Source organism: Tympanuchus pallidicinctus, unplaced genomic scaffold, assembly GCF_026119805.1.
Source record: "Tympanuchus pallidicinctus isolate F22 unplaced genomic scaffold, pur_lepc_1.0 scaffold4, whole genome shotgun sequence".
NCBI classification, from domain to species: Eukaryota; Metazoa; Chordata; class Aves; order Galliformes; family Phasianidae; genus Tympanuchus; species Tympanuchus pallidicinctus.
In genome coordinates, this window is record NW_026294758.1 from 1419709 (window position 1) to 1447341 (window position 27633).

The 27633-nt window shown below is 40.8% G+C and overlaps 1 protein-coding gene across 3 annotated transcripts in view; it reads left to right on the forward strand.

Annotated features, from left to right (window-relative positions):
• The window catches only part of KCNN2 (potassium calcium-activated channel subfamily N member 2), a 71555-nt gene that overhangs the window by 3065 nt on the left and 40857 nt on the right, over window positions 1–27633 (forward strand). For 2 of the 3 annotated variants that reach the window (XM_052701444.1, XM_052701445.1), the window contains exons 2-4: window positions 460–1547; window positions 1730–1825; window positions 18211–18629. In XM_052701444.1, the coding sequence (XP_052557404.1) occupies window positions 468–1547; window positions 1730–1825; window positions 18211–18629 (1595 nt within the window). In that variant the 5' untranslated portion in view covers window positions 460–467. Of the gene's footprint in view, window positions 1–459; window positions 1548–1729; window positions 1826–17673; window positions 17778–18210; window positions 18630–27633 lie in introns of those variants that run through there. The other variant, XM_052701446.1, reaches the window with a different exon arrangement.

A 27633-nucleotide genomic window follows, 5' to 3' on the forward strand; every position in this document is an offset into this window, starting at 1 on the left:
GAACGCGGTACGATGTCCAGCAATTACACAGCTGGACAGCGTTAGTAAATTCGGCCCCGGCTGCCACAGGTCGGAAAAGCGCCGCGCACGGCCCAATTCCCGCGGCCCGGCAGCCGCAGCACGCGGGGTGGGAGGGGGGGGAGTGAGGGGCACGGGAGGGGGGCGCCCTGCTTTGCTGGACAGCTCCGGGGAGCGGCGCTGCGCCCGCGTTCCGCACACGGCGCAGACGTGAGCGCCGCCGGGCGGAGGGAGCGCCGGTACCGCGGCGGCGCTCCCTGCGCGGGCCCCTTCCGAGCCGGGAGCTCCCGGGCTTCCTCGGCGCGGGGCTCCCCGGCAGGGGTAGGGAGGCGGGGGCAGCCCTCACCTACGGGCGGCGGGATCCCGGCAGGGGCGGGGCCGAGCGGTCCCAGCGCCGCCTCCGCCGCCTCACGCCACGGCCGGTCCCCCCCCCCCCCGCAGGTGACGCCATGCCTGTTGTTTTGGTCCGCCCAGCCAATCGGACGCGGCGGCTGGATTCTACGGGAGCCGGGATGGGCCCGTCGTGGCGGCAGCGGGACTCTCCCTTACCGACCATAACGCATTGCGCAAGGTGCAGCACCGTCCGGTACTCCTGCGGCTTTAACGACCCGGGCATGGAAGCGCCGCGGCACTTCGCGCCGGGTTTCGGCCCGGAGCAGCAGCAGCAGCAGCAGCAGCGCCCGCCGGCGCCGCTGCACTGCCGGCAGAAGCTGGACAAGGCGAGCCTCCTCCTCCAGCAGCAGCAGCAGCAGCAGAGCCCGTGCCTCCAGTGCAACAACTGCGCCTACTACGGAGCTGCGGCGGCGACCGCCGGGGATAACCTGCCGCTGCTGCTCCGCGCCTCCTCGCCGCTGTCGGGCACCTTCCGCACCCGCTCCTCGCCGCTCTCGTCTGTTGCCTCCTCCCGGCAGGGCAGCCAGCTGAATGTCAGCGAGCTGCCCTCAAGTCATGCTGGCGCAGCGAGGCAGCCTTCCCAGCACGCTCCACACCACCAGTGCCACAGCCTGCAGCAGGCGGCGAGCCCCGGCAGCAGCGGCAGCAGCGGCAGCGCCCACCACCACCAGCAACAGCAGCAGCAGCCCCAGCAGCGCCGGGAGAGCAATCCCTTCACCGAAATAGCTATGAGCAGCTGCCGGTACAACGGCGGCGTCATGCGGCCACTCAGCAACCTGAGCTCGTCCCGCAGGAACCTGCACGAGATGGACGCTGAGTCCCAGCTGCTGCAGCCGCCGCTCTCCAGCCCCAACGCCGCCGGCCCGGAGGTCGTGGTCTCCAAGCCCGAGCACAACAACTCCAACAACCTGGCGATCTATGGCCCCGCCGGCCCCGGCCCCGGCCCGGGCGGCCCCAACAACGGCGGGAGCAAACCCGCCAAGAAGAAGAATCAGAACATCGGCTACAAGCTTGGGCACCGCCGGGCTCTGTTCGAGAAGCGCAAGCGCCTCAGCGACTACGCGCTGATCTTCGGCATGTTCGGCATCGTGGTCATGGTCATCGAGACCGAGCTGTCCTGGGGCGCCTACACCAAGGTACTCGGCCCGGCTCCGGGTCGCTCGCTCTCCTCGGTCACGCCGCTCCGCAGCCCGGCCCGGCCCCCCGGTCCGCTGCCACCCCGAGGCGAGGCGAGACCGGCCCGGCCATCGGGGCACTGCGGGTTGGCAGCGGCCTCGCGCGGGGCTCGCTGAGGGACGGTGGTATTTTTGTGTTGCAGGAATCGCTGTATTCCCTCGCTCTGAAATGCCTTATCAGCCTCTCCACGATCATCTTGCTCGGACTCATCATCGTGTACCATGCACGGGAGATCCAGGTAATGCTTCCTTTGGCGGTTTTTCGGAAGGTGGTAAGTAGCCTCGGGAAGCACGAATTATCGGTAGGCACTAACAGGAATTCAGTGGAGAGCAAGGTGACAGGCAGCCTGGTCACATAGGAGCCGGGGAGCTTTGCCTCTTTGGAAGCGGCAGCAGCAGTGATGCTGTAGGACCGCTCAGCCCTAGGTGGTAATGCACTTTGTGTGTGACATGCCTGCTGTCTTCTGTAGTAGATGTACAGCAACACTCTTAGTTTTCCAGTGAATAAACTTCATGCCATGCATTTTCCCTCGGTGGCAAGGTTAATTATCGGAGATGTGAGTTATGTAATTTTTGCTATGCTGTCTCAGAAACAACATACTTTAAGAGTATATTTAAAAAGAGGAGGAACACTCATGTCTGACCTGCTTTATTTAATGCCCTGGGATGGGATGGAGGAGAACTGTCAGGAAAAGCTGGGCGAAAGACAGGGAAACATACCAGCTGAAGTGTATATTAAGTCTAACAAATACTGCCATAGATTCTGTCTGAGAGACTTATTTATAATACCAGTTGTAAATTTTTTTGACCCAGCAGTTAAAACTTGCTAATTCAGCAAAACCAAAACATAAAAAAGATCTATTTAAAACTTCTGAAGTGAAAAATGCTGTACTCATTGGTGCTTTTGATTTTTCTAATTAGAACTATCTTCAGCTACAGGCTGAAATGACAGTCTTCAAGGGCAAAGGTGTTTTTCAGCAGTAGCAATCAATAAAAAGGGAATTTGACAGTTAAAAGTCCTGGTGAAATGGGAAGATTAGGGGTAGACTTGGCTGCAGCAACCATGAAGTAATAGAGTTCAGGATCTTGCATGGAAGAAACAGAACAATTAGTGTGATTGCAACCCTTGACTTCAGGAGTACCAACTTTGACCTCTTCGATGAGCTGCTTGGAGGTATCCACTTGGTTAGAGCACTGAAAGCTAAGGGAGTCTAGGAGAGTAGGTTAGCGTTCAAGCACCATTTCCTCCATGCTCCAGATCGGTGCATTCGTAAGAATAAGAAAAAGAAATCAGGCAAAGGTGGCAGGAGACCTCCGAAGATGAGTAAGGAGCTAATGGAAAAAGCTCAAATAGGAAATCAAATTTTATGAAATGTGAGAAAAAGAGTCTGGCCGCTTGGGAAGAGTATAGAAATGTTTTCAGGGATCTCACAGGGATGCAGTGAGAAATTAAATCTGACAAAGGAGGTTAACAATAAGAAGGGCTTATCTAAGTAGATCGATAACAAAAGGAAGAGTAGGGAAAATGTGGACCCGTTAGTAAATGAGGTGGGTGCCCTGGTAACAGGAGACAATGAGAAGGTGGAGTTACTGAACACCTTCTTTGTTTTAATCTTCAGTGATAAGAGCGGTCCTCGGGAGTTTGAAACCTTGCAGGTAAGAGAGAGAATCTGAAAAATGAAGACCTTCCCTTAATCGGGGAGGATTTGGTCAGAGATCACCTAGGCAAACTCTATACACAGAAGAAAAATCCATGTACCTCAGTGGAATGCACTCAGAGGTATTTAGGGAGTTGACTGAAGTTATTGCTGAACAACTCTCTGTCATCTGGGCAAGGTCACTGAGAATAGAAAAGGTACCTAAAGTCTGGGGATAAGCCAGTTTCACTGACAAGAACGAGGTCCCAAGAAGTGACAGGCCAGACAGGTTCACCTCTGTCTTTGGGAAGGTGGTTGAGCTATTTATTGTGGATATCATCTCCAACTAAGTGAAAGAAGAGAAGGTTATCAACAAATCAGCATGGGTTCATCAAGGGGAAATAATGTTTGACTTATTTAATAGACTTCTGTGATGGCTGGCTGGGTAGATGAGAAGAGAGCAGTGAATGTTATATATCTTGACTTCTGCTAATGTTTTTGATACAGTCTCTGATAACATCTTCATAGGTAAACTTAGGAAGTGTGGGATAGGTGAGTGATCAGTGAGGTGGTCTGAGAACTGGCTGTCTGTGTGATCAGTGGCTCAAAGTCTAGGTGAAGGTCTGTAGCTAGTGGTGTTCCCCAGCAGTTGGTACTTGTTTAACTAACTTCTTCATTAATGACCTGGATGAAGGGATAAAACACACCTTCACCAAGTTTGCTAATGATATAAAGCTGGGAGGAGTGTCTGACACACCAGAAGGCAGAGCTGCCATTAAGTGAAAGCTAGACAGGGTGGAGAACTGGGTGGAATGGAACCTTGTGAGGCTCAGCAAGAGCAAGAGTAGAGTTCTACACCTGGCAAGGAGTAATTGCACTCAGCAGTGCAGGTTGGAGGCTGTCTTGCTGAAAAGGAGCTCAGTCGAGAAGGACCTGAGTATCATGGTGTGCAGCAGGTTGAACATGAGCCAGTAGTGTGCTGTTTTGGCCAAGAAGGCTAGGGTTATCCTAAGGACCATTAAAAAGACCATAGCCACCAGGCTGAGGGAGATTATCCTCTTTGCTACCCTTTTATGGAGTACTTTGCCCAGCTGTGGAGTCCCCAGTTCAAGAAAGACAGGGAACTTCTAGAGGGAGTCCAGTGAAAGGCTACATAGATTTGTTAGGGGCCTGGACCTTGTGAGGAAAGTCTGAGAGACCAAGGACTGTTTATCCTGGAAAGGAGAATATGGAATCTTACAGTGCTTATAAATATTTAAGGTGCAGGTGTCAAGTGGAAGAGGCCAGAGTTTTCAGTGGTGCCCAGCAGCAGGGCAAGGGTGATGGGGACAAACTGGAACATGGAAAGTTACACCTGGATGTGAAAAAGAGCTGCTTCATTCTGAGGGTAACAGAGCACTGGAACTGCTTAGAGAGACTGTGAAGTCTCCTCTGGATGTGGTGGAAACCCACACAGACACTTTGCTTTACAACCTACTGTAGAGAACCTGCAGCAGAGTTGGTGTAGATGATCGCCAGCTGTCCCTTCCGACCCCTATGATTCATTTTAATTCCCTTCTATGCAAATGAATGGTGTAGCTCCAATGTTAGAGGATATCATAGTCTCCTACTATAAAGTTGGAGAAATACTATGTAACTGGAGACTGTTTTCCAGGCTGCTTCCTGTCATGCTGTTCTTCCACATGCAAAACTTCTGATTCAAAAGCCAGTTTATTTGCTATACTATAGTTTTATAGTATCATGGGTATCAAAATCTGTTTTATAATGTAAGCAAACATTCTTCTGAAGTAGTGTCTCTGTGAGCTACTTAGAAGGACGGTTTTCTTAATCTATTGCTGTTCCAGTGTGAGAGCCTCCTTTTCTGATGCGCTGTCCTACAAGTGGTGCTTGAGGCATTAGGAACAAAGATTAAAAGAATGCACTGCAAATAACTCAAAGCATTTCCCAGAAACTTTGGAAAATTTTATGCAGGATAACCAAATATTTGTAGGTCTCTATTTGCATCAGCTTGCACTATGTAGTTACTTTGAGACTTGGGTTGTATTTTTGTTGCAAATTTTGCATTCTTTTAGAGTTGTGTTGTGGATCAGACAAAAACAATCTTTAAAAACCTTTAATAGTAATTAAAAGTAATTTCTTTATTTATTGGTTGTTCCAAACTCTGTCATTCATCTTGAAAATAAAAGTTCTGTGTTCAAGGAGCCTGTTAGAAGGGAAGGGCATAATGTCCCTGAGCTGTCCAGTATCTGACAGCTTTTTACTTTCAGAGCAGTATGCGTTTGTTTTCAGTCTTGACTTTTTAAAACAAGGTGAAGAAGATGCTGAGCAAAACTTACATCCCTCTGTGCTGACAAACTTGTGTTACACATGGCATCTGAAAACAGGAAGTTCCTTTAAAATACTTAGGCTTAAGTGGATATGGAGCCTAGTCCAGATGAAATAAAATATTCTGTAATGATGATAATTGGTTGTTTTAAAATAATCTTTAAAGCTGTCTCTATTTTGAAGGCGAACTAATTTTTAATTCAAGCAAATTCATGAATTATTTTCTGTAGAATCCTGCTCACAGATGGCTGTGTCCTAGAGGCACCAGCTATTCGTCAGTTGTGTGCAGGTTTAAGCCTTGTGGTTTAATTCTTCTCTGAAAGACTTTACAGGGGAGCATTGTATAAACTAGCTGGACTGAGCAGAGAGAAGAGTTCTGTAGAAGAGAAGAATATTGATTCCGCACTGTTACGTGTGGTATGTTTTTAAAATTTGAGTGTAAACAAATCGCCCTAGCTAAAAGTAGTTTTTTCTATGAAGAATAAAACAAAATATGAGTAAGAGGATGACGATAGTAATTATTAAGGCTAGCTGATTTAATATTCAATGACCAGAAATGTCCATTCGTGGCAGTCAGCTTCTCGATTCTTTTTAGTAGTCTGTGACCTTAGTGGAGAAGGAAGTCCGAACAGTCATGCTGCCAGCAAGTCAGTGGGAGTGCCTCACAGCACAGCAGGTGACTGCAGTCTTTCCACTAACATCCCACATGCGTTGGAAAGAGGTCACGCAGTCAGCTAAACCAAACCCTTGAATCCACCTGCCTCAGCCCCGTTGCAAGGGGACTGGAAGGGAGATTTACAAAGACTTACCGGAATTCTTCCCGAGGGCTAGGAGTTGTGCATGTGTGCGGAACACGTCCGTGTTCTATGCAGATAAATCTTTCTTTCATCCCGCTCGGAGCGCGCTTGGTGAGCCCTAGGGGAGCGGCGGCACCTTCGCGGCCTCTGGGGGAGGAGGTTCACCCGCCGCCCTTTCAGCACCGCGGACAGCTCCACGCGGTGCGCCTGCCTCGGCGCTGCCTGGCGGCGGACAGCGCCGTCCCGCGGCTCGCGTTCCGCCGCGGGGCGTTCGCTGTGCCGGCGCAGCGCCGCGCTTCTCGAGGTCCCCGAGCCTGTGCCGAGCTCTGCAGTGGGAAGACGAAAGTCTCCCGTGAAGCGGTGGTTTTCAGGCGAGAAGTGGTGTTTGGATGCTGTGTTGTCCGGTGAAGTACTGCAGGTGCTAACTTGTTTAGCGTCTCGACTATTATACTGCGTTATCCTAAATCTGCAGTGCGAGCTGTTGCTAAGCTTAATCAGTGTGTTAAGACATATAACATGTACGAGGCATCTTTAAGCCAGAAGTCATTGCTCACATTATTGTTTCCAGAAAAGAGCATAGAAATTACCAGCAACATTCCTTCCAGGAAGGAATTCTGTTTCCTTCATCCTCCCTTTGAAAACAAAAAAACCCAAACAACTGAAAACTAAAAACTAAAAATGCAAATGAACTACAGTAACGAGGGTGGCATTGGATATAGGAACAACCTCAAGTTGGTTTATTCTCCTTTTAGCCCACTGATGTCATGTTTGTAATATTAGAACATTGGTTTGGGAGACTACAGAAATTTATAATTCTCCCTCCAAATTTTTGTGGTTGATTAAGTTCTTCAGAGCAAGCGTCCTGTGTTTGGAAGATTTCTTTCATCAAATTCATGATTATCACAGCCTAAAATGGGTTTTTCTCTTACTGTTTCTTCAGTTGAGAGCTTGGAGATGTGGATGAGGGAAAAGTGAAGAAAGCAGCGTGATCCAATTATCATAATAATGTACACTGCTCTAATTACCCACTTAATGCATAAATAGTTTTTTACTTGAATGCTATTTTACATAATTAAAGCTGCAGTGTGCGACATGGTTACAGCTACTGTTTCTTGGCAATTTACTATTCTATTCCACATTTCTTTAATGGAATTTGCTTTTAGGTTAATAAAGTGGAATTAAAAAGTTCACATGGCAATTTGACATGCAGTTCACATAGTAAAACTGCATGTCCTTAGGGAGGAGGTGTATGTCCACAGAAAAACTTTTGTTTTTGGTGGACTACTTAGGTTATCCACTCCGTAAATAAAGGACTTTATGTGCCTTTTTGTTGCTCTCCTGGACAGAATCTGGACCTCTTTTTCCGTCTCCCTGAGATAGATGCTCTCACTTGTACAGGAAATACAGTAATTGGTGCTGGGTAGGAGTGAATAAAATCATTATTTTTCTCCGATAATTGACAATTTCTAATCAATTCTAAAATATACTGCTAGTTCATGCTGAGGTAGAACTCTTGCAAAGTGCAAAGCTGAGGGTAAGCTGTGGCTTCCACAGCAGAACAACTGGATCTGCTTGGATAAGGCACCGTCTGTCCTTATGTTATTTTTCCACCACTTCAGAACAACGTGATGCTAATGGATTTGGAGATAAATATATATCTTGACCTTGTTATTGTGCAAATTAATTATGTAATACATGACTGTAATAAAAAACTGTTCATGGGACTTTCCTTATCCAACCAACATAAATGGAAAGTTCTTTAGTAAAAGTCCTGCATTCACTAACAAAATTGAAGTCAAACTCTCTTACAGTTACTTATCACAAGGAGTAATGGGTACTATGCAGGCCAGATTACTTTTTTATCTATGTGGGTTTTTTTGCTTTTCTTTCGTGGTTTACTTGCATCTCATTGGCTGCTTCTGCTGACTTTTTGCAAAAAGTAATGATCAGACATGCCTTTGCCTAGGTTATGTTGAGTTATGAGGGCTAACAAACATAGACTAAAACTTCTGCTGCTGCTGCAGCAAAAAAAAAAAAAAAAAAAAAAAAAAAAAAGGGAACTACATTGAATACACGAAAATTAAGAAATAAGCTTTGATAATTCTCATCTACAGTTTGTTGAGAAGTAGTGATTTCTTTCTATTTATTACTGTTGATGTGTAATTCAGCAACTTTATTTATAGACTTGAAAATTGCTTTCTACTTGTCAAGTTCCAACTCAGTTCTGTAGTTTTATGATTCTGTTTGTTTAATACACATTTGATGCAGCAGAAAATGAAATAAGATTCAAATTAATGCAGTGAGTGTTTATGTGAAAAATACTTGGTTTCAGTTCCGTTCAATACATTTTAGAGTACCTTTTGTCTGCAGAGCCTTTTGACCTCCAAGGTGTTACAAGAGCCCAGTGTCTGCAGAAAGGAGCACTGTTGTGTACAAGATGTGGAAGGCAGAATAAGAAATCCTTTAATGTTCAACATCCAAAAGGATTGGAGGCGTTCTGCACTGAAGCTGTGTGTGTAAGATGCTTACTTCCAACAGCCTCTATGAGGGTTTAGGAGGAGTTTGTCTATGATGTACAGACCACTTAATGGTTGGCCTGACACTACTTATGACTGCCTGTTCACAGGCACTGTTGTTTTGAGTGTCTTTCCTGAGAATGTGTCTCATGCAGACAAGTTTGGCAGAAAGCAAACACCGTTGCTTTCCAGCTTGTCCTCAGATATGAGAGGGACTGGGGAGACTGGGGTTACATTCTGAGTAATACAATTCAGTACAGTAAATCAAAACTGCTGGCTCAGGAAAACAGTTTATCAGTTCCGAACATATCAACGAGTCTTCATCCTTGAAGGATGATCATGGGGTTTGGCCATGGGATCTCCACCCCACTCCACACTGTCACAAAGTCATTGTCACATATCCTTACTAGAGGATGACTAACTGCTCTAACCCCATGAAGCTCCTTTTAAAACATCAAACACCTCTAAGAGGAGAGGCTATAATTGATATTATAATTAGCTTTCAGGTAAGATGAGCATATCGTTCATTCTACAAGCATTCTTTTATTAACTGACAAGGAACTCCAAAAGTTTGCAGCAAAACAAGAAATGTTGTGGGGAAGTAAATTATGTTCAGTTAAATGAAAAATAGCACTTAACTTTTCATGGTGATTTTTTTTTTTAATATGAACTACACAGAACCGAAAATATGAATGGAAATACTTCCACTCAGAAATATCATGTGTGAAACATCTATGTGCCACAGTTTATTTTTATTGAAGTTGTGTAAATTGGCTTTGTCCAGTTATTTAAATGAAAGCTTCGTTAGATAATTTCTTCTTGTGGCTATCAGAAGATTGAAAGAGATAATCACAGGAGTGAATCTATAGCTAGAAAAAATAATTACTGTGTAAGTAATGTGGTAAAACATATGCGTTTTACACTTGAAACTGATGTATTTTGCAGCCAAATATAAACACATCAGTATTTTATATAGTATAGTTTTAATGTAGATGCTGGGGATCATACATTTGTAACTTACTGATTCATACAGCTCTTGTCTCCTGGTGTCTGCAATTGCATTCATTCCAAGGTGTGAAAAATATTCCTTAATGAAAATTGTTTTATTTTGATATTTTAAGTTAGATACTCCATGAAAGAATGAATAGGGGAGATGAATTCTGAATAGAGATGTGCACACCTAAGCTGCTTCATTATCTCATTCATTTTGCTGGAGAGTCACAGATCATTCATAATTAAATCCTTTTTGAAGAAGTACCAATCTTTTTTGTGACTGAAAGGAAATGCATCTGTGAATTGCATGTAAATTAAAACCAATGGATGAGCTTTAATGCCTTTACATTTTAGAATAGCTACCCACTCTTAATCTTTTTAAGGTTTGTTTTTTTTTTTTTTTCCCTTTAAAGAAACAGATTTATGACAGAAAAGCTCATTCTGTCAAGGGGCCATCTTCTAAGCTTTTATGCTTGTCAATGTTGTAGAGCTATTGAGATGAAAAGGGATGAGCTGGGTTCTGTATTTCTGAGCAACAGATTTGGTTTCTGATTGAATACACATAACAAAGTTTTAGGCAAGAACAGGAGCCACAGGCTATCTATCATAATAGATAGTTTAAAGGCTATTCAGGCATAATTCCCAATGTAATATGTCTTGCAAAACCACAGCCAGTGATAAGGGTGCCTCTCTAGGAAAGTATCTAGCTTGATGCTGAGTCTGTGTATCCATGAGATGATACCAGAGGCAAAGAAAGAGCTTATGCTTTTAGCCAGTGTATTTGAAATAAGAATTGAGAAACAAATGTGTGTGGGCTCCTGTAGCACCATTTTATTGTCTTCTTTCAGTGTTCATCCAACTTTTCGTTGCTGTGGACTATCATATTGAACATAATAGTTGTGAAAACAAAGCTGCTTAAAACATCTTGAGTAGCAACTTTTTAAGGTACTAAAGATGATAGTGTTGGTAGCACGCAGTGCAAACTTGTTTCACTTATTTGATTGCAGGCTCTTTTGAAAAATAGTAACTTAGGGGATGGTGAATCTTTAGTTCCAATTAACCAGGCAAGTTTAATAAAGCTGTAACATTCAAATAATTAAAGGGCAGCAACAAGAATAATGTATGCCAAGAAATGTTGGAATATGCTGGTTGTTTGGTTTTTTGTTGCTCTTGTTTTTCGTTTGAAATGGTTTTTATTTTTCTATTTTGTTTGGGTTGGTGAAGCAACTCCAGTCATAATTATTAGTGATCAAATGAAACAGCATTTTGCTTATAAACAAGTCTAGGTAAATACTTCTAAAGAAACTTGATTTTATGTTGTTTAACCTGATGTTGAAAGTTGCTTTCTTTAAGGTACTTTAACTTAATCTTTGAAGCAGCTCAAAGACTTTATCTGCTGCATGGTTTATCCAGAAACTCACATCAGGCCTTCAGAAGTAAAAGGTATGAAATAAACAGCGGCTGTTTCTGCTTTGTCCCAGTTTTACCTGCCAGGGTGAATGACAGAGGCAATTGCTGCAGGGATGCCTCTATACAGTCAAGATTTGTGCATGACTATGTTTATGTAGATGTTTAAATTCATGACAAATCAAACCCCACTCTCTCCTGCTGCCCTGTTCTTGATATTCAGTAGTTAGGTACAATGGTTAAATACTTCATACTTTTCTATATTTGGAGTTTCTTCAATTTTAATCGTAAATAGTATCTTAAAGTATCCAGTTTAAAGGTTTTTGAAGTGGCGAAGACTCTACAAAAATGACTTTATGATTCCCGTGGTGCAAATGTGTACTCACTCATGGTCAGTTAAATAAAAAAACCTCATCGGTTAAAAAGCAAACACACGAAATTTCCCAAATACCCAAAGAATTTATGTCAAATGCAGATGATAAGGAAGGGGAAGAGAAAACAGATACTTGTATATACAATGTGTTGGAGCCAATTTTTCCTTAGAAATACATTCTAAGTTTAGAATTGCAGGTGCTCTCCTTCAGCAGAACGAATGAGTAAGCTCATTTTATCCAGCTTCAGATTCAATGTTTTGCTCTGTGATTTCCGTGTCCCCTATTTGCATTCAAAAATAGTGCCAAATTATCCAGCAAATACATCCTTTTTTTAGTGGGTTGCACTTTCCCTACTAGGAAGCTGGTCACGTTTGAAGATGGAGGCTTCTTTCGCATTGGAAACAGTGGCAGGTGGCAGCCATTTTGTGTAGTGGCAGTTCTTCGTGCAGTGATCTGTTCAACATGTTACTTTTAGTAATGAATGAAGAAAAACAAGTGCTAAATGAAGAATTTAAAAATAATTACTTAATATAAAAATAGCACAAAAACATTGAAATGCAGGTAGTTCTCCCCTTTGATATTTGCTTCTTTATGTGGATAGAATCAGAATTTCTTTGTTACTTGGAAGGGAGCAAAATGTAACAGACCATCAAGTGTCTTCAGGGTTCTAAAAATCAGTTGGGTGAAATAGCTCTGTTACTTTGTCATCAGTTACGCTTTGTGTTTCATAGACAAAGTCACAGAATTGCTGATTCAGTGCAAAACTTAATTTGGTCTTAACTTTGGAATGAGACCAATGTTTCCATCCCCATACTGCCTACATTACTCTGCTAATTGCAGCAGACCACCTAAAAGAGAAGTTTTTGGAGGTTTTTTTGTTTTGTTTTGTTTTGTTTTTTTCAGTTGTTTTGGGTTTCTTAGTATGATAATCCATTCATGGTGACCACTTGTTTATACTGGCGAAAGTGCAAAGAGAATCTAAGTGATTCATTCAGTATTTCTTTGCAACTTGCTCTTGCAGATGTCATGAAGCTGGCATAGCTTATGTCCTGCTGTACTCTGGATACTGAGAGCAAGAACCAGTCTGGAGAAGCAGAGTGCCATATGGGGTGGTTACTGATGGAATCTGGGTTCAGAGCAGGCTGTATTGTGGTTAGCTTAGCTGGTGATATGTTTCCTGGGACCCTGTTAGATCCAGACAGCCTTGTTCCATCCCTAGATTGTTGGGAACAAAGCTAGGTTTTAAAACTATGTATATTTTTAATTCTATCTTTGTTAAGTGGATTAAGCAGCTGTTCTAGATTGCTCTGGATCACCCAATCTGTTCTCTAGTAAACATGCCTGTTATGTAACAACATGTATTTCTTTTTTTTTTTTTTTTTTTTCCCTTACTTTCTAAAACAAAGCAAGAAATGCTATAAATCAAGAAAACTGACTTTTTTTAGTTAGTTTCATATTGTGCAGAGGAAAGAAGCAGAAGTGTAGTCTCCACTCCTCTAAATTGTTCTTCCTGCACTTACGCTGTCTTCAGATCTTTATTATATGCTTGGAGAACATTTTTGACTGTCAGACTTCTGGGAATCCTAGGTACCACATGGAAGTCCAATTCCTTATTTGAAGACCATTGCAGGACACTGCTTAAGCACTTACCTTGCATTTAATCCCTAAAATAATAATTATAATAAATTGGAAAGCTATCAACAGACATAACATCTTTGACCTCAACTGGAGTTTGGCCTTGTTTGTGAAGCACGGGACTCAATTGTATAGGAGGACTTTGTTCTTTTATTGTGTTCTTTTTTATATCACTAGCATGATTCACCATTCAAACAGGAGTAGATTCTGAAAATTAATGCATGGTTATTGCATGCATTATTATTAGTATTGGGATGCACTATTATTATTAGAATTGACTGAAAGCAGCTGAGAGCGCTTGTGCATTTGTATGTGCTGTTCTTTCCCTTTTCATTCACTTACCTTTCTCACTTTCTGAATAGGAAATTTACTCAAACAAGCAGGCATTCACAAATACCTTCCACAAAAAAAACCTGAAATTTGCATTTACAAGATTGCATAGTTGCAAATGTATAAAATGTACACGAAAACCTGCATCTGTGATGTTTTTTTTTTCCCTCCATATGTCCCAATTTAATTGTTACTCACAGCCTTTATTACAGGCTAGTGTTTGTGAGTACTTGATAGCCATCATGGTTTGAATGTAGAGACACAGAATTTTTTGGAAATTTACCTAAAAACATGGTTTTGAAATATTAATATCTTTATGAAATATAATTTTTTACATGATCTGTTGGTCATTTGTAGATTCTGCTGTTTTCTACCTTCCAAGTTTTCACCTTCTAAAGATCATTATATGATATCTGAAGATATTACCACTTTCAGGTACTATTTATCTTAGAAGCAATTGGTACATCTGAGGTCGAGGAAAGTTGATAGGCAGCTCCTGTGCCTGCAAAGCATAATCCATTCTATTGAGCAATACTGAGAAATTTCTTTTTTTGTAGCATGTCAGGATTTATTCTACTGAAAAGTGAATATATTCTCAAGTATTTTAAAATGACACTTCAAAGTTGTTGGGTTGTTTTTTGTTTTTTGTTTTTTTTTTACCATATCAATGCTTACATAATACTTCTCTTCCATAAAGATTGTACGGTCAACTTCTAATGTAGACATTCTTTTATTCTCATTTTTAAATTGAATCTGTACTTAAGATACCATTTTTCATGAACTGCTTTCTCCATTATGTATCATTAAGTACAGTTATTCTAGAAATCTGTGGAGAAGTTGGGTAAAAAGGGCAGATGAAAACCATTGTATTTTTCAACTGATTTTGTAACTCTAAAAGAAATTTTAAAACACTGCCCACTTAAGGTATATTTTAGAATACTTGGCCTTGCTATTCACTTGGTCTTTTCATCAGAACACTGTACAATATTTGAGAGATTTGGCTATATTTTTATATATATATGTAAATATTCTTTTTTTACGTAGGTCATTGTGAAGATAATGCCTCCTGTTTATTTCCATGGAAACTACAGCAGATACAAACAGCACGATTACATTATTTAATACAGAGAATTCCCAGCTACAAAACACTTTCTCAACATAGCTACCACCATTAGCTATGTATTTTTGCCAGCAATGAGCAACAGCCTTCATGATGCTCTTGTAAAAATCTGCCTGAGAGGAGGTGACCCAAAGCCATCGTCAGCTGAAACGGAGCACCCATCGCCTCACTGTGCTCACATCCAGTGTCTGGTCTCCATAAATGTTCAGCAAGCATCAATATGTCAATGGACACATTTATTTTTTTCTGCATAGAGGAATTCAATTAGGCACCTTTTCTTCATACACGCTTCCATGTCAGATGCCATTTTATCAGACTGCCCATCTGCTGCCACGTATCGCATGGCAACCTTATGTCATGGGATACTGGTGGGAAGGTTCAACCTCTATTGCCATGCCACCAACATCTGCCTTTGACTCTGGCCTGATGTAGTAGAATAGGAGGCATTACTTTCAAAGCAGCCCTCATGTGGATAATCATCTGTATTACAAGGTCACCTCTCGATAGCCATACTTTGATATGACTGGCATTGAGAGACTGATCACAGGAACCAAATGGGCTAGAGCTATAGTGTAATTTGAATAACAAGTAATACTTCCACTAAGTTAATAAATAAATTAATAGATTGGTCTTCCTACCAGTATCAATTTTACAGTTATTTCTAGTATACAAAATGATCTTATGTGAAAGAAGGTGCATGTGCTCATGTTAGCAAACACTAAACCCAGTGTGTTTCTGTAGCTTAATTGAACACTTTGTATTTCTTTGCTATTAATACTGTTGCAGTGGAGGTAAGATCTATGCATTAGTGCAATGGGCAGAGCTTGGCCAGCAGCCAAGTGCCAGCTTACCCCCTCAACAGGAAAAGGAAAGAAATTAAGAGGAAAACTTTATGGGCTGAGATAATCGGGAGATCGCTAATCACCACTGGAAAAACAGACTGATTTGGGAAAATTTGGCTTTCTGTCAATTAAAAGTAGAGTAGGCTGTTAAGTAACAAAAACAAAACCCCCCCTTCCTGTTGATTGTTTCCAAGCTCACCTTCTCTCCTTCTGCCCCACCTCCTCACCAAGCTATGCAGAGAGGTGGGGGATGTGGGTTGTGATCTGATTATTACAGTTCTTCTACCTGTCCTTCCTCCTCACACTACTCCAGCATGGGTCTTTTGTGGGCCATGTCAGGAGAATCTGCTCCAGCCTGGGCTTTTCACAGGCAGCAGAGCCTTCAGGAAATGGGCAGCTGCTCTGATGTGGTTCCTTCATGGACTACAGTGAATACCATTCTCTCCATAGTCCTCCATGTGTCTTCTCCATGTGTCTTCTCCATGGGCTGCAGTTCTCCATGTGTCTTCTCCATGTTGCAGTGCCTGGAGGACCTCATGCCCCTCTATTTTCACTTTAGTGTTCACCAGGCTGTTTCACACACTTCTTTCCTTACTCCTCATTGACTGTTCAGTGTTTTGGCTTTTCTTAAACACATTTGCATGGAACAGGCACCACCTTCACTAACAGGCTTAGCTGTGTCTCATGGTAATCAGGGAGACCATCCTTGCAGCTTCCCCAGCTATCAAAACCTTGTCACACATACCCAATGAAGTAAGACAGAAGGAAAGAGCATAAAGGAATGTAAGATATGACCACAAATACAACGATCTATTTTGTGTTGTTTCTTACTACAGTTAACTTCTTTGTTTCTTTCAATGTCAGTACAACTACAATAAATTTATAATTATCATTTTCAAAAACAAATTACTGGAACAGTTTTCTGGAAGACAAATGAATTTACTGGAGATTGCAGAGTGTGTTTCTGGTTTTAAACAACTTATACAGAGAGATCAAGCTCCCTTTTCTAAACTCTTGGGATTTCATAGGATCACAGAACATCCTGAGTTGGAAGGGACCCACAAGGGTGACCACACTCCAAGTGCTACACAGGAACACCACCCACAGTTCAAATCCTGTATCTGAGAGCGTTGTCCAAATGCTCCTCGTACTCCAGCAGCTTGGGACTATGACCCTTGCTCTGGGGGGGTCTCTTCCAGCCAACGTCTGGTGAAGAACCTTTTCCTAACACTCAATGCAGTTCCGTGCCATTCCCTCTGTCCCACTGCTGTCACAGAGATCAGCACTGCCCCTTCACTCCCTGCGAGGAGCTGCAGGCCACCATTTTGCCTCCCCTCAGTCTGCTCATCTCTGAGCTGAATGAATCAAGGGACCTCAGGCACTCCTTATACATCCCGCCCTCCAAATCCTTAGTCATCTTCATAGCTATCCTTTGATCCTCTCTAGTAGTTTTAGGTCCTTACATTGTGACGCCTGAAGCTGCACACACTGCTCGAGGTGACGCCATACCAGTGCAGAGCAGAGCAGGAAATTGGTAGATGGAAAAGATGGGAAGGGGTAAATAACAGTGCAGATGAGGAATTGTATTTTTAGCTGTGTGTAGCATGCTGGAAATAGTTTTCTATTACTGAGGAGAGCTTTATTTGTGTATTTATTTTTTTTTCATTCTTTAAATTGCTTCTGATTTTTTTTCAGTAATCCAATTTTAAGTTATTATTGTTTTTTTAATTTTTCCTCATGCATATAATGAACAGCTCTGTCTAGACTACTGCTAAAGTGAGTCTTCTCCTGTGATCATGTAGTATCTTCTTAGTCACAACGTTCCCTTTTTGGCACATAGCCTGTTTGCAAATTCTTACATACCCCTTACTCACTACTAATTAAAAATATTATTGAAGTATTAATTTCACAGTTCCTTAGGAATTTACTAAACAGTGTGAAATGTGTCAGTGCTTTTGTTCCTGGTTGGCGAACTGAGGGCCTGATTATACAAGAACCAACAAGTGCATTTGATTTTCAGCTTCTAATAGATGTCACCTGCCTGCCTGGTCTGCTCTGATGTTTGCAGGCTTTTCAGGTTTTCCTTATGAGATATCTTTTTGAGTTGTTCAGCTTCTGAGAATGTTTTACATTATCAATCTGTTTTGGTACTTGAAGACTGAAGTAAGCTTGCACAGCCTTCAGAAGCTATAATATCGTGATGGCTGAAGCATAGGTATGTTCTAGAGAGAGCTTAACCTTAGAATGTTCAGTTTGATATTTACCTCTGCACTCTAAAAAAATCTTCTTCATTTTTTCTCCAGTTTATGAACTTTTAGCTAGCAATTGATTTTGAGGTTTAGTTGATCCAGAGTTTTGCTTTATGAGAAATGAAAAACAATGAGGAATTTTTAGGAAATCATGCATCAAAATACAGTTTTTTAATGTATGAAAATATACATTTTTAAAAATGGTGAAAAAATATTTTTGGTGTAACCAAAGTTATGTTTCACTTCGTAGCAATGTAGTAATATGATTTGTTGAAATGGCGTATTTATTTTTTTTTAGCAGTCATTGGTAGCTCTGAAAGCTGTGGTATTTTAAAATGGAATTATAAAAATGGTTTGTTAATGACACACTGAAGTTAACTTTATATTTTATTATTTCAGTTGTTCATGGTGGACAATGGAGCAGATGACTGGAGAATAGCCATGACTTATGAGCGTATTTTCTTTATCTGCTTGGAAATACTGGTGTGTGCTATACATCCCATACCTGGGAACTATACGTTCACATGGACAGCCCGACTTGCCTTTTCTTACGCTCCATCCACAGCAACAGCTGATGTGGATATTATTTTATCTATACCAATGTTCTTAAGACTGTATCTTATCGCCAGAGTTATGCTCTTGCATAGCAAACTTTTCACTGATGCCTCATCTAGAAGCATTGGAGCATTAAATAAGATAAACTTCAATACTCGTTTTGTTATGAAGACTCTAATGACAATATGTCCAGGAACTGTACTGTTGGTCTTTAGTATCTCATTGTGGATAATTGCTGCGTGGACCGTCCGAGCTTGTGAAAGGTAAGATTATTCTGGTTTTTTAGTATCGTTGTTTTTGTTGTTTTTTTTTCTCAGTTTGCTTTCTTAGTTTTTATTTTGGGGGGATCTAAACATGAAATGGGATGGAACTTCTGGGTACTGAGTATTTGAAGTGCTGTCAGTGTAGCACTCTGTCACTGACTGCCAGGAACACCTTGCCTTTAATCTGAAGGAACTGCAAAGAGAACTTTGTGCTGCACTGGTTACAGCAGAATTGCAATTTGATTTAAGTGTTTTGGTCTAACTTCAGATATGTTGGCTAAAACACAGGGGACAGATGCCATGCAATATATTTAACTGTGCTTGTTGGTATTCTGCATTGATATTTGCTTTTGTTTATTTGTGTAAGAGTAGGAATTTATTGAGAGTAAAATAGCAGTGTAAAATTCCAATGAATGTATTTGTGTATGTGTGTGTGTGTGTGTGTGTTCTTGCTGTTGGTTTTTTTTTTTCATTCCTGAGTTTATTGTCCTGTTTAAAGAAAACAGAAAGGAAATGTATCTTTCTGGACGCCGGCAAAATCAAGAAAGGGGAAGAGCGATAAGTTGCAATAATATAACATTTAAGGAAATGCTGATGCCTTCTCTTAAAAATCAGAATTGCATTTGAGACTTAGATTGTTTGTTTCATGTGATTTTTTTTCTAACCTCCCCTTCTCACAGTCCTCAGTGTAGGTGCAGAATCAGTTCTGCCACCTTGAAAATGAGGTTTTTGGGCATACCTTTAACAAAAAAGGTAACAAACTTTTGATTGGATAGAATTATCTAGGAACATGAGAGCTAATTTTAAGGGGAAATGATGATTCTGAAAGACTTAACAACTTGAGCAGATCCTGTGATAAATTTCTGCTAATGTTGACAGGAAGATTTTCTTCAGCATATTTAAGGCATTACTATTGCTGTTTGTTGACCATTTTGTTTTTCCTCTTTCTTACCATGTCTGCCAATTTTGGAAACAAGGTAGGGGAGTTATTTGTGTAGTTACCAGCTAACTGATTTAAATCAGCAGCTAAATTGCATGCCAGCTGCGAGGTTACTTGTGGATGTTATTCCTTGCCATTTTACTTGATTAAGAAAAAAGCCAGATTAACAGTAACATACTTCCAGAATATTCCCTGCAGTGGAGGCTGGTAGAGCACTCTAGGTATTGAAACTAGCTATGGCAGTTATATTTTAATAAACACGTTCTCATCTCCAATGTGACTGACTTTTGCAGAACTTCTCCCCTTTTCTCTTGCATTCTCTGTTCCTGTTTTTGCTCCACAGAAACACAGCACAGGAATTCATGAACGTCTACTTAAGAATTTCCCAAATTGTCACTTGCGAAGTGGCTCAGAGAAACTTCAGCATCCACTGCTGTCTCTGTTTTGCATATTACTGGGTTTTATTATTATGAAGTAGCAATGAAGTGTCATGATGTTAATTTTAAAGAGATGCACATTCAAACATGTAGAACTTGTGCATGTCACAGTGAAAATTGTTGAGCAAGAACTGCATCTTTCTGCATCTCTTGTGATACTGAATCAGGGACACTGAACTCCACAGTTGCAAACAGAACTGACTTTTTTTTTCAAGTTGATAACAAACTGGTTGTGAATTTTCCACATTTTAAATTGAAGTTGGTGCACCTACAGTTACTGTTATTGTTGGGATAGTAAGCTGCATAATCAGTCACTTCTTAAAAGTAAAGCAAAATACAACTAAAACAAGTTAAATGTGGAAGTGACTGTTAGATTGATGTATCTCAAGCGTAACTAACTAGTATCAGTGGAGTCCTATCAAAGGTCCTGCTCCTTCAAACATGACAGACTTGTTATTTTTACATTTCAGAAACACTAGTAGAGATATGTTTTGGCTTTGGGAATTAGTTACTTGTGTCATTCATAATTGTTTCACAGTCAATTTTGTGTGATCTGCCTTCTAGTTTTCTTCGAAGTATTAGGTAAGTACTTTTGCCAAACGAATGATAATGGCTCTAGCTTCCAGTTACTAATTAGTCTACTGAATTCTAGTAAATTCATAGCCCATATAGTAGTACATCTAAAAAACTCCACAACTTCCATATGAGAAACTCCAGACCTCACACGTGGGAATGCTCTCAGCACTCTGCTGCCTAAAGTGAAATGTCCTGTTTGGCATAGCTGTAGACAGATATAAATGCCATTTGTCATGGGAAAGGGCAAATATGGCCACTAAATCTATTTGTGCAGGGGCTGTGGTTCCAGGGGATATCCCCTGAGAGCTTAATGGCTTTGATTTGCTCCATGGTTAAAGTTTAGTTTACACTAATAAGATACGTTTATTTCATCTGTTCTTTTTTTTTTTTCTTTCTGGGTTTTAAGCAGAGGAAATCTTTATTTGTTAGAGTAGACTATTTTATGTACAGAAAATTATTCAGAAAATAAATGTTACAATTGCAGTATTATAAAAATACAAATAATATACATTATTTATTATTATATTACTACTGTAATATAATGTAAATTGTAATAATATATGTAATAATATAAATGTTACCATTGAAGTATTTGCTATTGAGCTTGACAGAATACGTAGAGCTGTAATGTATTTTGTTACGCTTAGCAAAAAATAGGAAACAGTGAACAGTGTGGTGCTTTTTTTCTTTTTTCGTGAAGGGGAGATTTACATGAACAAAATCAAGTGGTGGTGAACAGTTCTGAAAATCACTCATACTACTGCTATGTTGTGGTTTTATGGAAAGCTTTGCAGATTGTTTTTGTATTTCTGTACTGTTTCCTGGCCGTCCAAATCAGAGTCATACCATGGAGATAGGACTTATTATAATAATCAGATCAAAGCTGTAACATGACAGAATGGAATTTTAAAATTCTTACACTACTTCCAGTGTCTTTGATGAGGGGGCAGGTGGCTGCAATTAATGTCCTTACCATGAAGTTGTGGTTTCTCAGCAGGTAGCCCTGCTACTGAATGACAGCAAGATTTTTAGACTGTTGTTCTATTCAAAGTCAGATTTATGCCCTCGCAGGCTGTCCTGTGAAAAGGAAGAGAGTTGGAAGCGCTGCATTTCTTGGTGAGGAAGATAACACAAAGGTGCATCTTCATCTGTTTTTGCAGGGAGGGACAGTTTATATGTGTTGAGGCAGATGAGCTCACCTTCCTGTGTTGTTTTAAGTAAAGACCTCACTACTTTCATGATCATCTGACAGATCACTTGATGCACGCTGAACTAAGACAGAGCATGTGTCTATCTCAGTGCCTTAATGGCTGTATTGTTAGCTCGCAGAATGCTAATTATAGCAAGTGACACTTTGGGTTGATGAGCAAGGTATTTTCCAGGATTGCAGTTTAAGGTCATCCACAAGGGCAAGAATGTGGCTGCGATAATTATGGTGGACAGCCCTCATGCAGCTGGGTTGCCAGGGCTCCAGAGTAACATGCCTGCAGAGTTTGAGGGGAAAAGGTGGTGAAAACACCGAAGTGTCACTGTGTACTTCAAGTCAGGCACTCTTGCTTTTTTATTACTTCTGTTTCTATGTCTCATTTGCAGGGAAGATTACATTACATGTGTAAATATCTGCTTGTTTATTGCCAGCATTAATATATTGCTGCCTATCGTATGTGAACTTCATAATGGAAACCTAATTTCTTATTAGTGCTTACTCAGTATAGGTTAGTGTTTATAGTATCTGTGAGACTCGTGATCAAGAATGCTTATGATACATCGCTTCTGTAGATAAATCATGAACTGTGTAAGCAGATTGCTTTTTGCAGTCCCTTGTACTTGTTGCTGACATACCTCTATGCATGGTAGTTAATTGTAGCAGTTAAAATAGAGGTTTTCTGTTTCTCAGGAATTTGTGCTACTGTGCATAGCATTCATCCTTGAAAGGTCTGACAAATACACTTTAAACTTTTAGAATAGTTACCTCTTACATGAGATTTGTGTTTTCCTGGGTTACGTAGAGTGTAGTTGCTGTTTTTCTTTGAAAAAAAAAAAAAACCCACAAAAGCTTGCCTTCTGAATGCATACATGGCTGAGACATACCCTGTGTATCAGGATGACATGTGCCATGTTTACCCACATTACACTGTTGTATGTCCATAATGGCTCATATCACATGCCGAGAGTTCGTATGGATTTACAGCAGCAGAACTGAAAACAGAGCTGGATTTTCTGCCTCCCCAGAGACTGCCTTTATGGCACCATTTTTAGTTCTGCTTGTACTTCTCTCTAACACCTGGTAGTGAAGTCGCTTTGGACTAAGTTGTTTAGTCAGCATATTTTTCCCCTATCAGCCTCTGCTATGTTTTTTTTCCCCTTGATTTAACAAAACCAAACCAAAACAAAGAAATCCATCAGCATGTGAAGGCGATATCACATAATCGTAGGGGTTGGAAGAAACCTCTGGAGATCATCAAGTACAACCCACTGCTAAAGAACGTTCCTTATAGTAGGCTGCATTGGAAGACATCCATATGGGTTTTGAATATCTCTGTAGAAGGAGACTCCGCAGTCTCTCTGGGCAGCCAGAGTGCTGTCACCCTCACTAAGGAATTTCTTCTTCATGGTTGTATGGAACTCCCTCTGTTTCAACTCCTACCCTTTGCCCTTAGTGCTGTTGCTGCCACTGAAATGAGCCTGTCCCCTTCCATGTGACTTTGGCACTTTAAATGTTCACAAGCAGTGCTTAGATCTCCTCTCAGTCTTCTCTTCTTTAAGGTGAACAGTCCCAGGTTACTTTTCCTTTCCTTGCTCCAGACCCTGACCGTCTCTGTAGCTCTCTGTTGGATTATCTCTAGAAGATCCCTGGCATCCTTGAACTGAAAAACCCAGAACAGGACACAGTATTCACAAGTATTCACAGCACTGTGAATTCTTAGGTTTAAAGCTAAATATTAAAAACAAAAAACCACACACACAATTTTTTCTGTCCCAGAAGTTCAGCAGCAAAGATATTTTGTTTTTATTTTTTGTAGCTGGTGAGTCTAATTACTGACAGCAGATAAGATGTTTGTGCATTGGTGATACCGTGCTGTTCTTTACCTTCTCCTGTCTTGCTGAAACTAACATATGTTACTTGCAGTCACATTTCTTCAGTCACGATAAAAGTTAACTGTTTAAATATTCAATACAACAGTGATTCAGTATGGTTCACTATCATCTTGAATCTGTGCTATAAAAGGCTGAATTATTCTGTTTCCAGTCTTCATTTTTGTTTTTTCAAACTGCAGATTAACTGTAAATGTTAGGTTAGTTTTTTGTTGTATTTACATCTCAAAATCAACTTCTAAGAAAAAACAGATGCAATTTTAAATAAAATTATCATTTTTTAAGTGTCTGATATTTGCAATAGACATCAGGTTTATTCTTTGATCAAATAGTGAAGGCAACAAAGGAGTTCATCATAGAAGTACATCAGTGTATGTTCAATATATATAAACCAGGCCCCAAAGAGATCAAGTGATCTAAATAAAACATTCATTTTCCAGGTGTATCCAGAAGAAGTAATAGTTGAGTGCTTTCTTCCACAGCTTTTCAAAGGCATGAAAGTATTTTAATGGAAGAAACAGAGGGAGTTAACCTTGTAATTGTGACAGGTACCAATAACTGGTACAGTAAGCCAGGGGATATAGTCATCATCCTTAACAAAAGATTTTCAAGCCAATAGATGGGTGTTTCTGTAGTCCAAAAATAGCAGGCCTAACTTGGGAGAACGGGGAGCAAAAGGCAAAATAGAATAGGAAAACAAGAACAAGCAGATCTCCTTATTCTGAAGAAAGATCTTATGATTGCTTTATATGTTTTCAGGGTCATCTAACTAGAGTAGGAAGACTTTCCATTTATTTATTTATTTATTTAAGGTCATATTCCCTTCTATTTACATGCAGCACTGTAAGAACAGAATGAAGTGGAAGAGTGCATATGTAGCTGCAAAGTCTCATGATACTATTTCTCCAGCAGCAAAAGGCTGAAGAGATGAGAATATCTATCAAGGGCTACTTATCAGATTTCAAGGACAAAATGCTTTTTTTTTTGTTTGTTTTCCATTTGTCTGTAATCTGCAAAACATAATGCAGGGAGTGATCTGTCTTCTGCTCAGCAAGGATGGTCCAAAAACTTCCAGATAAGAGCAATTTATGGACATATTTTTATAACATCATTTCAATGATCAAAGATGATCATTGAGCAACCTCTGGCTTTTGCATTACTGCAGTTTTAAATGCAGTAGTTCACTTTTTCTTCTACCTATTCTAAGCAACACATTAAACTAGCCAGGATGGCTTGCTTCAAAAGGAGTGTTTACTGTACCACTTAAAAAAAGCAGTCCTTAGAAAATGCAGTCATACTGAACCAGAAATCAGTTTGTTATCACTTGAAAATATGATTTCTTGCTCTAGGAACTTAATGCATTTGAAAATACACCCATAAATGAGGATTTATGCTTTACTACTTCCATTAGTTTCCTAATCTGGCTGTCAGGCTACAGCGAGGAGTTTGTATCATGATAGTTAGTACACTGCTAACTCTGTGTAGCAGTATGCTGGCTGAACTCAGACTGTAGGCGTTAAATCATCCTTTCCATTGAGAAATCAAGATTCAATTACATAAATCCAAGTCTGTAAGTTGAATTACTGATGAATTAGAGATGGTTGGCGTGGGAGAAGTTTAAAGAAATTAAAGAAAGGAAATGTTAGAAGGTGCTTTTAATGTATTTGGTATGTTCTTTATTTTCTAGTGCTCTTCTGGTTGTTTCAGCACATTCAGATGTATGTATTTTTGTTGGCATTGTTTTCTACTTTGTGAAGCTCAAAATTGGCTACAGTACTTGCTACAGCTGTTCAGCCACTTGGTAACTGGTATTGCAGAGACATCATTGTAGTGGCCATCCTGCTGCCTAGGGAAACAGCTGTAACAGTTAAGTGTGGCTTCCTGTACAATCCCCATGTAGTTAACGTATATGTGGAAAGTATGTGCAACTCACCAGATGGAACTTTGTTACCCATAGGTGCCATAGCTTTACTTTTATATATATACATATATATTTTTTTTCCCAATTTACCAGGTAATTTACTAGTGGCTTGTTTATTTTCAGGTCAAAAAGTATTGTATTAAGACTGTTTGTAGAGGATCCCTGATCCTGTTCTCTTGCATACAGTTCAGTTGTATACGTGAGCTCACAAACCCACTGGAAACATTTGATATCTTAACATGTAACAAAGCTTAAGAGCAATTACAGAGAGCCCAAATTTTCATCAATGCTCATGCTAAAAACCAGTGCTCTTTGAAGGGAAAGGTCTCATCATTACCACACTGGAATATTGCTGAGATACTATTACATTGATTCAGACTTTTGAAATGGCAGCTTCCTTTTCTGGTGGGGTACAAGTGAGCACAGCTCTGACTGTGCATCTTCCTGCTTGTAGGAAATGAGTGCTGGAGGAAGAAGGCGATGCTGCATTGGAGTGATTTCTACCACATGCATTTGTGAGAACCACCTCGATGTAACACCCGCAAGTCAGTCTTTGAGCTGTGTGCAGTGCAAGAGCCACACCGGTGACTCTGTCTGCTCACTTGCCTCTTCTTTTAGGTATCCTATTATTTATTTTAAATGGCTTTATAGAAGGGTTATTTAGTCAAAAGTAAGTGAAATATTAAAGGGAAAGCTTTCCAATTTCATTGCAAGTGACAAGGCATTTACCTATTTTGGTCCAAAACACAGGGCCTCTTACATCCTTGCAGCAGTATTTATGTAAAGCTTCAGTTGTGTTTGAAATCCTGATACCTATTTCAGCCTGTTTAATCTATAGTAATTTAAATCTTTTCACAAAAATACCCTACATTGTATCATTTGTAGTATGTTTTAAATAGTTACGTTTGGGATCCTGAATGAGGAGGAGTGCGTGATGACTTGTTTTTAGAAGAGCTTGTTCCCCTTCTTCATCTGTTCTTGTCAGTGAGCTTTGTACATGTTCTGGGATCACGGTGTTCTCAGATGCAGTGCTCGATAGCAGTGAGTTTGGTCTGAAGGTTGAGATGCATGACTTTCTTAATTATCTAACCCTGAAGGAGGTAGTGTATTCCATCACATACAAACATGCTTCCAAAAACAGTGATTAACAGTACTCCAGAGCTTGTAGGCCCTGATTGTAGGGACAATCAAGAACATTTCTCAGTTAGAAATTAGAACGTGAATCTTCTTGCAGATATTCTTCTCTGAAACACACAGGGTTTATTGTAGTTTAAATACAATCCATTGGCAACTTTCCTCTTGAGTTTCCACAAGAATAGCTCTCCATATTGAGGTGCATAAGTGGAAAGCTGAAGCTATTGGTACAAGATGAGTTGCTTTTCAGACTAAGCTTCTGGGTCAGGGCTATCAGTGTATGCATGTGCACTGCTGGGCACAGTTATATCTGAGAGTAACTCTTCCATCTAAGATACTGCAGTACTAAGTGATGCTTGTTATGCTTTTTAGTGAGGGAAAGAGACAGCAAAGTACTTCTGGAAAGTACTTATATTCAGATGAAGATGAATGTGGTCACATGTTGCTATGGAAGTTTAAGATGAGCTGTTTGATTTGATGGATGCTGGCCGTGCTGAGAGTTCACACTGGAGAGTAGTGCCAAAGCAGGAGGACAGGGTTTTGCCAGCACCATGTTGTACTTATCCAGCAGAGGAGCAGAAGTGAGCAGCTCCACAGGTGATGGGACCTTAACGTTCACTGCATGGCAGGTGTTCAGCTGTACTGCACAGAGCGATGCTGTCAGTGCACATCAGGTGGATTTGGAGTGACCTGGCACTAAGCTGGTGTCTTTGCAGTGTACTCCTTTATGAAATGCATGATGTAGCATGTGAGCCTGTCTTTTGATGCCAGCAAAAGAGGTTATCTCTGACTGCTGGGAAGGTGCAGTGAAGATAAAAAGTATCTCTGGTGCCCCAGATTATCAGCTACCTGGAAAGGGTGGGAGCTGGGATGGATGGTGTCACTGGCCTGAGGCTACAG